This window comes from Blennius ocellaris (assembly GCF_963422515.1).
Source record: "Blennius ocellaris genome assembly, chromosome: 15".
Taxonomy (NCBI): Eukaryota; Metazoa; Chordata; class Actinopteri; order Blenniiformes; family Blenniidae; genus Blennius; species Blennius ocellaris.
In genome coordinates, this window is record NC_137664.1 from 25,856,596 (window position 1) to 25,871,772 (window position 15,177).

The 15,177-nt window shown below is 46.1% G+C and overlaps 1 protein-coding gene across 3 annotated transcripts in view; it reads left to right on the top strand.

Moving 5' to 3' along the window:
• Nucleotides 1–14,971, top strand: part of pkn3 (protein kinase N3) — a 96,616-nt gene extending 81,645 nt beyond the window's left edge. Inside the window, exons 19-22 of one of the 3 annotated variants that reach the window (XM_080509674.1) lie at nt 12,028–12,170; nt 13,392–13,499; nt 13,571–13,651; nt 14,337–14,971. In XM_080509674.1, coding sequence (XP_080365800.1) covers nt 12,028–12,170; nt 13,392–13,499; nt 13,571–13,651; nt 14,337–14,537 — 533 coding nt within the window. In that variant the 3' untranslated portion in view covers nt 14,538–14,971. Of the gene's footprint in view, nt 1–12,027; nt 12,171–13,165; nt 13,312–13,391; nt 13,500–13,570; nt 13,652–14,336 lie in introns of those variants that run through there. The other 2 variants (XM_080509675.1, XM_080509676.1) reach the window with 2 other exon arrangements.
• The last annotated feature ends 206 nt before the right edge of the window (nt 14,972–15,177 follow it).

Below are 15,177 nucleotides of genomic sequence, written 5' to 3' on the forward strand. Positions count from 1 at the left end.
GAAGACCATGTCAGGAGGACACTACACATCAGTCTTTTATTTTGACAGTCCCACAGGAAGACCATGCCAGGAGGACACTACACATCAGTCTTTTATTTTGACAGTCCCACAGGAAGACCATGTCAGGAGGACACTACACATCAGTCTTTTATTTTGACAGTCCCCCAGGCAGACCATGCCAGGAGGACACTACACATCAGTCTTTTATTTTGACAGTCCCCCAGGCAGACCATGTCAGGAGGACACTACACATCAGTCTTTTATTTTGACAGTCCCACAGGAAGACCATGTCAGGAGGACACTACACATTAGTCTTTTATTTTGACAGTCCCCCAGGCAGACCATGCCAGGAGGACACTACACATCAGTCTTTTATTTTGACAGTCCCCCAGGCAGACCATGCCAGGAGGACACTACACATCAGTCTTTTATTTTGACAGTCCCCCAGGCAGACCATGCCAGGAGGACACTACACATCAGTCTTTTATTTTGGCAGACCATGCCAGGAGGACACGACACATCAGTCTTTTATTTTGACAGTCCCACAGGAAGACCATGCCAGGAGGACACTACACATCAGTCTTTTATTTTGACAGTCCCACAGGCAGACCATGCCAGGAGGACACGACACGTCAGTCTTTTATTTTGACAGTCCCCCAGGCAGACCATGCCAGGAGGACACTACACATCAGTCTTTTATTTTGACAGTCCCACAGGAAGACCATGCCAGGAGGACACGACACACAAAACCTTCTTCACTGCTGGTTGACAACTTACAACTAATAAACTAAACTACATGAACTAAGCAACAAAAACACAACACAACACAATTATTAGCAACACTACAAACCTAACATAACCCCCAATAATTACATTTAAAACAGGACAAACAGAAACTCCCATAATGCATTGCAGCTATCGGCTCCTTTATTGCTACACATTATTAAAATGGAAGATAAATGTGGGAGATGTGGATTGTTAGAACCATGAGTGTGATGGTGTGTCTTTACTGTCCTGTAGTTGTTGTGTAATTCACTAGAATGTTCCGTCACTCTCAACAAGTCTGCAATGAACCTCCTGGAACTGTCGGCATCCCTCTCTGGGTGGCTTTGCCTCCTTACGTCCCTCTCTGGGTGGCTTTGCCTCCTTACGTCCCTCTCTGGGTGGCTTTGCCTCCTTACGTCCCTCTCTGGGTGGCTTTGCCTCCTTACGTCCCTCTCTGGGTGGCTTTGCCTCCTTACGTCCCTCTCTGGGTGGCTTTGCCTCCTTACGTCCCTCTCTGGGTGGCTTTGCCTCCTTACGTCCCTCTCTGGGTGGCTTTGCCTCCTTACGTCCCTCTCTGGGTGGCTTTGCCTCCTTACGTCCCTCTCTGGGTGGCTTTGCCTCCTTACGTCCCTCTCTGGGTGGCTTTGCCTCCTTACGTCCCTCTCTGGGTGGCTTTGCCTCCTTACGTCCCTCTCTGGGTGGCTTTGCCTCCTTACGTCCCTCTCTGGGTGGCTTTGCCTCCTTACGTCCCTCTCTGGGTGGCCTTGCCTCCTTACGTCCCTCTCTGGGTGGCCTTGCCTCCTTACGTCCCTCTCTGGGTGGCTTTGCCTCCTTACGTCCCTCTCTAGGTGGCCTTGCCTCCTTACGTCCCTCTCTGGGTGGCCTTGCCTCCTTACGTCCCTCTCTGGGTGGATTTGCCTCCTTACGTCCCTCTCTGGGTGGCCTTACCTCCTTACGTCCCTCCAGGATGAACTGCAGTGGGACGGAGGCTCCAGGAGCCACAGTGGAGGGACAAAAGAGCCACAGTGGAGGACCAAAGAGCCTCAGTGGAGGACCAAAGAGCCTCAGTGGAGGACCAAAGAGCCACAGTGGAGGGACCAAAGAGCCACAGTGGAGGACCAAAGAGCCTCAGTGGAGGACCAAAGAGCCTCAGTGGAGGGACCAAAGAGCCTCAGTGGAGGGACCAAAGAGCCTCAGTGGAGGGACCAAAGAGCCACAGTGGAGGACCAAAGAGCCACAGTGGAGGACCAAAGAGCCACAGTGGAGGACCAAAGAGCCTCAGTGGAGGGACCAAAGAGCCGCAGTGGAGGACCAAAGAGCCGCAGTGGAGGACCAAAGAGCCGCAGTGGAGGACCAAAGAGCCTCAGTGGAGGACCAAAGAGCCACAGTGGAGGACCAAAGAGCCTCAGTGGAGGACCAAAGAGCCTCAGTGGAGGGACCAAAGAGCCACAGTGGAGGGACCAAAGAGCCACAGTGGAGGACCAAAGAGCCACAGTGGAGGACCAAAGAGCCACAGTGGAGGACCAAAGAGCCTCAGTGGAGGGACCAAAGAGCCACAGTGGAGGGACCAAAGAGCCACAGTGGAGGGACCAAAGAGCCTCAGTGGAGGGACCAAAGAGCCTCAGTGGAGGGACCAAAGAGCCTCAGTGGAGGGACCAAAGAGCCTCAGTGGAGGGACCAAAGAGCCTCAGTGGAGGGACCAAAGATTCCAGAGGTGAGGACCGGCAGTGGAAAAGGCTCTTTCCCCTCTGAGCTTCCGTTTGGACCTCGGTACCTCCAGGAGCAGCCGGTCAGCTGACCTGAGGCACCGAGCAGGAGGTATGGATGAAGAAGCTCAGAGAGGTAAGGCGGGGCCAGACCATTTAAAGATTTAAAAACTAATAAAATAATCTTAAAACGGACTCTAAAATGCACAGGCAACCAGTGGAGGGAAGCCAGAATGGGGGTGATGTGCTCACAGCAGCATTCTGCACCAACTGGAGGGTGAGGGAAGACTGGTGACTCCAAAGTAAAGTGAGTTGATGAGAGAAGACTGGTGACTCCAAAGTAAAGTGAGTTGATGAGAGAAGACTGGTGACTCCAAAGTAAAGTGAGTTGATGAGAGAAGACTGGTGACTCCAAAGTAAAGAGAGTTGGTGAGGGAAGACTGGTGACTCCAAAGTAAAGTGAGTTGATGAGAGAAGACTGGTGACTCCAAAGTAAAGTGAGTTGATGAGAGAAGACTGGTGACTCCAAAGTAAAGTGAGTTGATGAGAGAAGACTGGTGACTCCAAAGTAAAGAGAGTTGGTGAGGGAAGACTGGTGACTCCAAAGTAAAGTGAGTTGATGAGAGAAGACTGGTGACTCCAAAGTAAAGTGAGTTGATGAGAGAAGACTGGTGACTCCAAAGTAAAGTGAGTTGATGAGAGAAGACTGGTGACTCCAAAGTAAAGAGAGTTGGTGAGGGAAGACTGGTGACTCCAAAGTAAAGTGAGTTGATGAGGGAAGACTGGTGACTCCAAAGTAAAGTGAGTTGATGAGAGAAGACTGGTGACTCCAAAGTAAAGTGAGTTGATGAGAGAAGACTGGTGACTCCAAAGTAAAGAGAGTTGGTGAGGGAAGACTGGTGACTCCAAAGTAAAGTGAGTTGATGAGAGAAGACTGGTGACTCCAAAGTAAAGTGAGTTGATGAGAGAAGACTGGTGACTCCAAAGTAAAGTGAGTTGGTGAGGGAAGACTGGCTGACTCCAAAGTAAAGTGAGTTGGTGAGGGAAGACTGGTGACTCCAAAGTAAAGTGAGTTGGTGAGGGAAGACTGGTGACTCCAAAGTAAAGTGAGTTGGTGAGGGAAGACTGGCTGACTCCAAAGTAAAGTGAGTTGGTGAGGGAAGACTGGTGACTCCAAAGTAAAGTGAGTTGGTGAGGGAAGACTGGTGACTCCAAAGTAAAGTGAGTTGGTGAGGGAAGACTGGTGACTCCAAAGTAAAGTGAGTTGGTGAGGGAAGACTGGCTGACTCCAAAGTAAAGTGAGTTGGTGAGGGAAGACTGGCTGACTCCAAAGTAAAGTGAGTTGGTGAGGGAAGACTGGTGACTCCAAAGTAAAGTGAGTTGGTGAGGGAAGACTGGTGACTCCAAAGTAAAGTGAGTTGGTGAGGGAAGACTGGCTGACTCCAAAGTAAAGTGAGTTGGTGAGGGAAGACTGGCTGACTCCAAAGTAAAGTGAGTTGGTGAGGGAAGACTGGTGACTCCAAAGTAAAGTGAGTTGGTGAGGGAAGACTGGCTGACTCCAAAGTAAAGTGAGTTGGTGAGGGAAGACTGGTGACTCCAAAGTAAAGTGAGTTGGTGAGGGAAGACTGGTGACTCCAAAGTAAAGTGAGTTGGTGAGGGAAGACTGGCTGACTCCAAAGTAAAGTGAGTTGGTGAGGGAAGACTGGTGACTCCAAAGTAAAGTGAGTTGGTGAGGGAAGACTGGTGACTCCAAAGTAAAGTGAGTTGATGAGGGAAGACTGGTGACTCCAAAGTAAAGTGAGTTGGTGAGGGAAGACTGGTGACTCCAAAGTAAAGTGAGTTGATGAGAGAAGACTGGTGACTCCAAAGTAAAGTGAGTTGGTGAGGGAAGACTGGTGACTCCAAAGTAAAGTGAGTTGATGAGAGAAGACTGGTGACTCCAAAGTAAAGTGAGTTGGTGAGGGAAGACTGGTGACTCCAAAGTAAAGTGAGTTGGTGAGGGAAGACTGGCTGACTCCAAAGTAAAGTGAGTTGGTGAGGGAAGACTGGTGACTCCAAAGTAAAGAGAGTTGGTGAGGGAAGACTGGTGACTCCAAAGTAAAGAGAGTTGGTGAGGGAAGACTGGTGACTCCAAAGTAAAGTGAGTTGATGAGAGAAGACTGGTGACTCCAAAGTAAAGTGAGTTGGTGAGGGAAGACTGGTGACTCCAAAGTAAAGAGAGTTGGTGAGGGAAGACTGGTGACTCCAAAGTAAAGTGAGTTGATGAGAGAAGACTGGTGACTCCAAAGTAAAGTGAGTTGGTGAGGGAAGACTGGCTGACTCCAAAGTAAAGAGAGTTGGTGAGGGAAGACTGGTGACTCCAAAGTAAAGAGAGTTGGTGAGGGAAGACTGGTGACTCCAAAGTAAAGTGAGTTGATGAGAGAAGACTGGTGACTCCAAAGTAAAGTGAGTTGATGAGAGAAGACTGGCTGACTCCAAAGTAAAGAGAGTTGGTGAGGGAAGACTGGTGACTCCAAAGTAAAGTGAGTTGATGAGAGAAGACTGGTGACTCCAAAGTAAAGTGAGTTGGTGAGGGAAGACTGGTGACTCCAAAGTAAAGTGAGTTGGTGAGAGAACACTGGCTGACTCCAAAGTAAAGAGAGTTGGTGAGGGAAGACTGGCTGACTCCAAAGTAAAGAGAGTTGGTGAGGGAAGACTGGTGACTCCAAAGTAAAGAGAGTTGGTGAGGGAAGACTGGTGACTCCAAAGTAAAGTGAGTTGGTGAGGGAAGACTGGCTGACTCCAAAGTAAAGTGAGTTGGTGAGAGAAGACTGGCTGACTCCAAAGTAAAGTGAGTTGATGAGAGAAGACTGGTGACTCCAAAGTAAAGTGAGTTGGTGAGGGAAGACTGGTGACTCCAAAGTAAAGTGAGTTGGTGAGGGAAGACTGGCTGACTCCAAAGTAAAGAGAGTTGGTGAGGGAAGACTGGTGACTCCAAAGTAAAGAGAGTTGGTGAGGGATGACTGGTGACTCCAAAGTAAAGTGAGTTGGTGAGGGAAGACTGGTGACTCCAAAGTAAAGTGAGTTGGTGAGGGAAGACTGGTGACTCCAAAGTAAAGTGAGTTGGTGAGGGAAGACTGGTGACTCCAAAGTAAAGTGAGTTGGTGAGAGAAGACTGGCTGACTCCAAAGTAAAGTGAGTTGGTGAGGGAAGACTGGTGACTCCAAAGTAAAGTGAGTTGGTGAGGGAAGACTGGTGACTCCAAAGTAAAGTGAGTTGGTGAGAGAAGACTGGCTGACTCCAAAGTAAAGTGAGTTGGTGAGGGAAGACTGGTGACTCCAAAGTAAAGTGAGTTGGTGAGGGAAGACTGGTGACTCCAAAGTAAAGTGAGTTGATGAGGGAAGACTGGTGACTCCAAAGTAAAGTGAGTTGGTGAGAGAAGACTGGTGACTCCAAAGTAAAGTGAGTTGATGAGGGAAGACTGGTGACTCCAAAGTAAAGTGAGTTGGTGAGGGAAGACTGGTGACTCCAAAGTAAAGTGAGTTGATGAGAGAAGACTGGTGACTCCAAAGTAAAGTGAGTTGGTGAGGGAAGACTGGTGACTCCAAAGTAAAGTGAGTTGGTGAGGGAAGACTGGTGACTCCAAAGTAAAGTGAGTTGGTGAGGGAAGACTGGTGACTCCAAAGTAAAGTGAGTTGATGAGGGAAGACTGGTGACTCCAAAGTAAAGTGAGTTGGTGAGAGAAGACTGGTGACTCCAAAGTAAAGTGAGTTGATGAGGGAAGACTGGTGACTCCAAAGTAAAGTGAGTTGGTGAGAGAAGACTGGCTGACTCCAAAGTAAAGTGAGTTGGTGAGGGAAGACTGGTGACTCCAAAGTAAAGTGAGTTGGTGAGGGAAGACTGGTGACTCCAAAGTAAAGTGAGTTGGTGAGAGAAGACTGGTGACTCCAAAGTAAAGTGAGTTGGTGAGGGAAGACTGGTGACTCCAAAGTAAAGTGAGTTGGTGAGGGAAGACTGGTGACTCCAAAGTAAAGTGAGTTGGTGAGGGAAGACTGGCTGACTCCAAAGTAAAGAGAGTTGGTGAGGGAAGACTGGTGACTCCAAAGTAAAGTGAGTTGATGAGGGAAGACTGGTGACTCCAAAGTAAAGAGAGTTGGTGAGGGAAGACTGGTGACTCCAAAGTAAAGTGAGTTGATGAGGGAAGACTGGTGACTCCAAAGTAAAGTGAGTTGATGAGAGAAGACTGGTGACTCCAAAGTAAAGTGAGTTGGTGAGGGAAGACTGGTGACTCCAAAGTAAAGTGAGTTGGTGAGGGAAGACTGGTGACTCCAAAGTAAAGTGAGTTGGTGAGGGAAGACTGGTGACTCCAAAGTAAAGTGAGTTGATGAGGGAAGACTGGTGACTCCAAAGTAAAGTGAGTTGGTGAGAGAAGACTGGTGACTCCAAAGTAAAGTGAGTTGATGAGGGAAGACTGGTGACTCCAAAGTAAAGTGAGTTGGTGAGGGAAGACTGGTGACTCCAAAGTAAAGAGAGTTGGTGAGGGAAGACTGGCTGACTCCAAAGTAAAGAGAGTTGGTGAGGGAAGACTGGTGACTCCAAAGTAAAGTGAGTTGATGAGAGAAGACTGGTGACTCCAAAGTAAAGTGAGTTGGTGAGGGAAGACTGGTGACTCCAAAGTAAAGTGAGTTGGTGAGGGAAGACTGGTGACTCCAAAGTAAAGTGAGTTGATGAGGGAAGACTGGTGACTCCAAAGTAAAGTGAGTTGGTGAGAGAAGACTGGTGACTCCAAAGTAAAGTGAGTTGATGAGGGAAGACTGGTGACTCCAAAGTAAAGTGAGTTGGTGAGAGAAGACTGGCTGACTCCAAAGTAAAGTGAGTTGGTGAGGGAAGACTGGTGACTCCAAAGTAAAGTGAGTTGGTGAGGGAAGACTGGTGACTCCAAAGTAAAGTGAGTTGGTGAGAGAAGACTGGTGACTCCAAAGTAAAGTGAGTTGGTGAGGGAAGACTGGTGACTCCAAAGTAAAGTGAGTTGGTGAGGGAAGACTGGTGACTCCAAAGTAAAGTGAGTTGATGAGGGAAGACTGGTGACTCCAAAGTAAAGTGAGTTGGTGAGAGAAGACTGGTGACTCCAAAGTAAAGTGAGTTGATGAGGGAAGACTGGTGACTCCAAAGTAAAGTGAGTTGGTGAGAGAAGACTGGCTGACTCCAAAGTAAAGTGAGTTGGTGAGGGAAGACTGGTGACTCCACAGTAAAGTGAGTTGGTGAGGGAAGACTGGTGACTCCAAAGTAAAGTGAGTTGGTGAGGGAAGACTGGCTGACTCCAAAGTAAAGAGAGTTGGTGAGGGAAGACTGGTGACTCCAAAGTAAAGTGAGTTGGTGAGGGAAGACTGGCTGACTCCAAAGTAAAGAGAGTTGGTGAGGGAAGACTGGTGACTCCAAAGTAAAGTGAGTTGGTGAGGGAAGACTGGTGACTCCAAAGTAAAGTGAGTTGGTGAGGGAAGACTGGTGACTCCAAAGTAAAGTGAGTTGGTGAGGGAAGACTGGTGACTCCAAAGTAAAGAGAGTTGGTGAGGGAAGACTGGTGACTCCAAAGTAAAGTGAGTTGGTGAGGGAAGACTGGCTGACTCCAAAGTAAAGTGAGTTGGTGAGAGAAGACTGGCTGACTCCAAAGTAAAGTGAGTTGGTGAGAGAAGACTGGCTGACTCCAAAGTAAAGTGAGTTGATGAGAGAAGACTGGCTGACTCCAAAGTAAAGTGAGTTGGTGAGGGAAGACTGGTGACTCCAAAGTAAAGTGAGTTGGTGAGGGAAGACTGGCTGACTCCAAAGTAAAGAGAGTTGGTGAGAGAAGACTGGTGACTCCAAAGTAAAGTGAGTTGGTGAGGGAAGACTGGCTGACTCCAAAGTAAAGAGAGTTGGTGAGGGAAGACTGGTGACTCCAAAGTAAAGTGAGTTGGTGAGGGAAGACTGGCTGACTCCAAAGTAAAGAGAGTTGGTGAGGGAAGACTGGTGACTCCAAAGTAAAGTGAGTTGGTGAGGGAAGACTGGTGACTCCAAAGTAAAGTGAGTTGGTGAGGGAAGACTGGCTGACTCCAAAGTAAAGTGAGTTGGTGAGAGAAGACTGGCTGACTCCAAAGTAAAGTGAGTTGGTGAGAGAAGACTGGCTGACTCCAAAGTAAAGTGAGTTGGTGAGGGAAGACTGGTGACTCCAAAGTAAAGAGAGTTGGTGAGGGAAGACTGGCTGACTCCAAAGTAAAGAGAGTTGGTGAGGGAAGACTGGCTGACTCCAAAGTAAAGAGAGTTGGTGAGGGAAGACTGGTGACTCCAAAGTAAAGTGAGTTGGTGAGGGAAGACTGGCTGACTCCAAAGTAAAGTGAGTTGGTGAGAGAAGACTGGCTGACTCCAAAGTAAAGTGAGTTGGTGAGAGAAGACTGGCTGACTCCAAAGTAAAGTGAGTTGATGAGAGAAGACTGGTGACTCCAAAGTAAAGTGAGTTGGTGAGGGAAGACTGGCTGACTCCAAAGTAAAGAGAGTTGGTGAGGGAAGACTGGTGACTCCAAAGTAAAGAGAGTTGGTGAGGGAAGACTGGTGACTCCAAAGTAAAGTGAGTTGGTGAGGGAAGACTGGCTGACTCCAAAGTAAAGAGAGTTGGTGAGAGAAGACTGGTGACTCCAAAGTAAAGTGAGTTGGTGAGGGAAGACTGGCTGACTCCAAAGTAAAGAGAGTTGGTGAGGGAAGACTGGCTGACTCCAAAGTAAAGAGAGTTGGTGAGGGAAGACTGGTGACTCCAAAGTAAAGTGAGTTGGTGAGGGAAGACTGGCTGACTCCAAAGTGAAGTGAGTTGGTGAGGGAAGACTGGCTGACTCCAAAGTAAAGTGAGTTGGTGAGGGAAGACTGGCTGACTCCAAAGTAAAGAGAGTTGGTGAGGGAAGACTGGTGACTCCAAAGTAAAGTGAGTTGGTGAGGGAAGACTGGCTGACTCCAAAGTGAAGTGAGTTGGTGAGGGAAGACTGGCTGACTCCAAAGTAAAGTGAGTTGGTGAGGGAAGACTGGCTGACTCCAAAGTGAAGTGAGTTGGTGAGGGAAGACTGGCTGACTCCAAAGTGAAGTGAGTTGGTGAGGGAAGACTGGCTGACTCCAAAGTAAAGTGAGTTGGTGAGGGAAGACTGGCTGACTCCAAAGTAAAGAGAGTTGGTGAGGGAAGACTGGCTGACTCCAAAGTAAAGTGAGTTGGTGAGGGAAGACTGGCTGACTCCAAAGTGAAGTGAGTTGGTGAGGGAAGACTGGCTGACTCCAAAGTGAAGTGAGTTGGTGAGGGAAGACTGGCTGACTCCAAAGTAAAGTGAGTTGCAGTAATCCAGCCGAGATGTAATAAAAGCGTGGATTACTGCTTCTAGGTGCTTCTGTGCCAGAAAGGGCTTTACTTTCACCAGCGGCCTTAGGTGAAAGAAGCTGGACTTCACTATAGCCCCTCTCTGCCGGTCCAGTTTAAAATCACTGTCCATTTTAAAACCCAAGTTGGAGACTAACAGCTTAATGTATTGTCTCAGAGGGCCGAAATCGACCGAGGGCGGTTCACTAGTGGCACTCGGGCCGAACACCATCACTTCTGTCTTTTTTTCGTTGAATTTTAAAAAGTTCAGCGACATCCATGTTTTGATGTCTTCAAGACAAGACAGAAGTAATTTCAATGAGGCATTGTCCTTTTTCAGTGGCACATAAATCTGGCTGTCGTCTGCATAAAGGTGAAAAGAGATGCCATGCTTCCTCAGAATGGCGCCCAGGGGAAGCAGGTACAGGGAGAAGTGCAGTGGCCCTAAAATAGAACCCTGTGGAACCCAATAACAGTGGCGCAGTGTGGGACTCAGAGCCACCAAGGAGTACACTCATGGATCTTCCCCCAAGATAAGATCTGACCTAGCTTAGGGCAGTACCACCTATGCCCACTATGTGCTGCAGACGAGATACTAAAATATTGTGGTCCACAGTGTCGAACGCTGCAGTCAGGTCCAGCAGGACAAGGACCACATGGTCACCGCCGAAAAGCTGCTTCTGCATATAAAACTAGTGCAGGTTTCTAAATATATGACCAGTGATTGTAATTATACATGATATATAGTAGATACACCCACCGTGATGTAGTGACATCCTAAAATCCAAGGCAAGTGACCCTTCCCCTCTTCGGAGGGACGGGTCACGAGGACAAATTGTAGGACCAGTTGATATTTAATAAATCAAACACCAAATGTGTTGTGGTTATTTAAAAGCATATAACTGAATCAATACAAGATGTATACAATATAAATACAGATATACATATGTATATAAGATGTATACAACATAGTTATTAAGATTTGATTTACTTCAGGGACCACATAGAGTCCAGTTTCATCTTGAGTGGACCAGACTGGTCAAATATTGCCATAATAGCATTTAAATTGCGACTTCAAAATGTTTCTTTGTTGTGGTCACAGTGTATGTAATGAAATTGTCTATATTGTTGTACGAGCAAACAGTTAGTACTGAAAATGATTACAATCTTAAAATAGTCAATTTTAATGAAACATTCTTGTGCAAAATACAATGAAGTAGAAAGAAAACTTGATGATTTCTCTATCACCACCTGCTTGGTGAGTTTGTGGAACCAGATCGGAGCCTCTTGCAGGTGGGTTTTGGCCCACGAGCCTTATGTTCTCTGCTGTAATGCGTAACGTAAAACTTGTAATCTCCCTTTGTGCACTAGGGTCCTCTCACACCCCGCTGCAGTCGAGCACAACTTGTGTGACTGCACATGCGCCAGAGCCTTCTGGACACTTTTGTTAGGAGATCCTCCGTCTCCCCACATGAACAGTCACAATTTAAAAGCAAATAAAGAGCCAGAGGCTCAGAACTCCTGCAGTGAAACGTAAACTACTTTAGGAACGGTGGACAACGCCGGGCAGCAAAAGTGGAGATATTTTGGGGGTCGTTACGTTACGGACATGGACCAGGAGTGTAGTATGGAAGCAATCACATAGCACCCATGGCTCATGCACAGTCTGGGACGAGCCTTGCAGAAAGCATGGAGAAATGGCGGAGCGGAGCTTGACAGCAGCGAATACTCAGATCTCAAAACTAATATCCACCACAACGTCTGAATATTTCAAATAATCGGGTCCAGCCCAAATATTTTGGCCTTTGTTGTGTCGCTCAGCTTGACAGTTGCCCGCTTTTACCGGATCCCCTCCTCAGAGGTTCTACTGTACTTTGACAGTGATACACAATAACCATTGAAATATCAAATAGAAAGCTGTCAAATCTATTGATATTTGAAAATGCGGTAATGGTGAAATATGAGATTTTGCTCATTGAGATGCTTGGGGTTAGTTAGATGCATATTGTGTCGTCATGGTTTTAAACCGAATTGGAAGTATTGAGATTCATACATGTGAAGAGATCATAGTGATTAACACTATCTTCCTCCACTAACTGATGTAAATTCAGCTAACATTCAAATTATAGAGCAGCTTCTTCCACGAGCATCCAGATTCTATTGTGTGTCAGCCTCCTGAGCCTTCAACCTGTTTTGTTGTGTTTGTAGGGATGGACTACAATGATCGCACCTCCACCTTCTGCGGGACTCCAGAATTTCTGGCTCCTGAAGTGCTGACAGACAACAACTACACCCGCAGCGTGGACTGGTGGGGGCTGGGGGTCCTGGTCTATGAGATGCTGGTGGGGGAGGTCAGTCGATCAGTTTTAGACACACACACACACACACACACACACACACACACACACACACACACACACACACACACACACACACACACACACACACACACACACACACACACAGAGCTCCACTGTAAGAGAGGCCCACTGATCTGAAACTGCAGATCAATAGTGGCAATATTCCCAGAACCTCCCATGACTGGGAACTTGGAACTTTAAACTCTTTTTTTCCCTTCTGTCTTCACCAAGTTTTATGATGCATGCTAACATGGTGACATCATCTTACAGCCAATTTAAACCTAAAATCAAGCAAATAAAACTGACAGCAGGTTGGATTTGTATAGCTTTATTCTGTCTGTGAAATGTGGCTCACATCATGAATAATCGCTTCGATAACCTTCGATAGCTGCAGAGAATCAGAGGAAACTCAGACACTTTCATTAGTTCAATATTGTTCCAGATATCTTAAAATTAATTGATAAGAAAGGATTATATTGGGCTGTGACAGATAGTCACATTTTGCAGGATCTCTGAAATATGTCACGCAAACAATTGAGATTTAAAAACATTCATTTCGCAATGTACCTTTTCAAAAGATCATATAACACGTTATTCCTTACAAAAAAAAACCTATTAATTGCAAAAACCTGGATTCACACTGTTAATCATTTGAGCTGGAGTACTGAAACATTTCCCGGTGAGAAAGAAGATAAACTGTAAAATCTCAGCAAATACTTTTATATAGAATATATTATAGCGTGCTGGACATGTTAGTTGCTGAAACAGTTTCATGTGCTCCACTTCTTTGCACCAATATGGGTCACAGGCATGATTCAGCGGGGACGCTCCAGCAGCCAGTTCACTTTGTTTCCACCATGTCAACAAGTTGGGATGCTGTGTTCAATGTAAACACTCAGTTTCACATCAAATCAATATGAGCTTTGAGTTTTAAGATCGTGTCTGTTTTTATTGGAATAAAAATATGAATTACATTTTGTTTCTAGGAATTTCTTCAAGCATATTTTACTGCTTAACTTTTCTATCAAGTAAGTTAACTTGTTCCTTCAGTCAGAATCATTTCAGGCTGCACATGATGAATAAATCTCAGTGACGATATACTTCACATTTAACCAGTACTTTTAGGACAGTGCTGCAGTGTTGACTGATAATAAACCTTGAAACCCAACATTGAGCCGATCATGAAGGTAAAGCTGACTCTGCTGCTGTCAGTCTCCGTTCCCAGGCGATGATGAAGAGGAAGTGTTTGACAGTATTGTCAACGATGACGTGCAGTACCCTCGCTTCCTCTCGCCAGAGTCCCTGTCCCTCATTCAGAAAGTGAGTCTCTGCCTCCAGATTCAGAAGACTTCTGCATCACGTGTTACTTCATGTTTCTGTATGTGTCTCAGCTACTGCAGAAGAATCCCGGACTGCGGCTGGGAGCCGGGAAAGAAGACGCCGCGGAGATCAAGAGACACAGATTCTTTCAGGTCAGCAACAATACTACAGCCACATCAGTTCCTGTGTCAAGAAGATGAGACAAAGCTCCTAAAACCTTTGTCCCAGAAAAAGTCTCAAATTGTTGTCCATTTGGACAGAGCTGTTCTACCATCTCAACAGTCTTATTGCACTGTTAAATAGTGAAGTCAGCTAAAACCTAAAATTACAAAAAATGGCTAAATGTACTACTACTACTACAAATAAAATATGTAATCCAAGCTACAGTTTCTAAAAAAATGGAGCTCAACTATGCTATAAAGTGGTACATTTATAAGCATTCTCATCTTAAAAGTTTAACATGTTTAATTGGCTCCAGAATTTGACTTAGAACATTGCAAAAACAGTTGGGTTTTTTCTTTTTCAATTAATTGATTTATATCATGTTTTCATTGAAAAATGGTTCGATTGTAGGGCCTCCTGGTATTTCTGTCGCAACAACACACCATCAGTAGGTAAAACTAGCCTGTCTCACGACGGTCTAACCAACTCACGTTCCCTATTAGTGGTGAACAATCCAACGCTTGGTGAATTCTGCTTCACCATGAGAGGAAGAGCTCTTGCATGTGTGAAAGAGAAGTATGGTTCCTAGCACTATGTGGAACTCCTGGACTGTCAATACCTTGTAGCTGCTCCTCAGGAGGTTTTCTGTCTTACTCCAGTCTGTGCTGTTTGCAGGGAATGGATTGGGAAGCCCTCCTGGCAAAAAAAGTGAAGCCCCCCTTCCTGCCGGTCATCAGGTCGCCTCAGGACGTCAGCAACTTTGACGAGGAGTTCACGAGTCAGAAGCCGGTCCTCACGCTGCCTCGCACGCCCTGCATCCTCACCGCCGCGCAGCAGGAAATCTTTGCAGAGTTTGACTTCTCCTACATGACATGACTGCAGGGTTCAGTCTGAACCTCGACCTGCTCTAACGTTCTACATTTACGTTGTTCTGCTTTACTTTTTCATTGACAGTCCCAAACAGTTAGGATTATTTCTTTGACCAACACCGTCCTCTCAGTCCGAAGCTCCAGCCTGTAAACATTGCTTATCTGAACAGAGAAAATGTATCCTTATCAACGAGTTCACTTCATATGTTGTTTGTATGTAAAATGTCTGTTGGCTGTTAGTACCTATTTTTTAAAATGAAGATTGTTCTGTTTGAAGAATGGAAACGACAAGAAAGTCAATAATAGTGAATAAAGGTATAATGGCAGGATGTGTACCAAGAAACGTCTATTCATGGATTGACCTACACGTTATTCTCAAATGTAAAAAACATAGCATCAAATTCCAAAGTACACAGGAAGTAAATAGGTGATAGAAGCACAAGTCTAAGGGGAAGCGGTCTGCACGGTTAAATAAACACCACATGTATTGCTGTCTTATAGGTTATTATTGGACCGAAACCTCCCAGCAGCCCGAAAATCAACATTTTGCCAGAAGTAACTTTGAAGCAGGATTTGTGATTAAAAAAGTGTCTTCAGGGTCAACCTGGGCTCATCAGGGCTTACTATTTTATTGAGGTCTGTTGCTG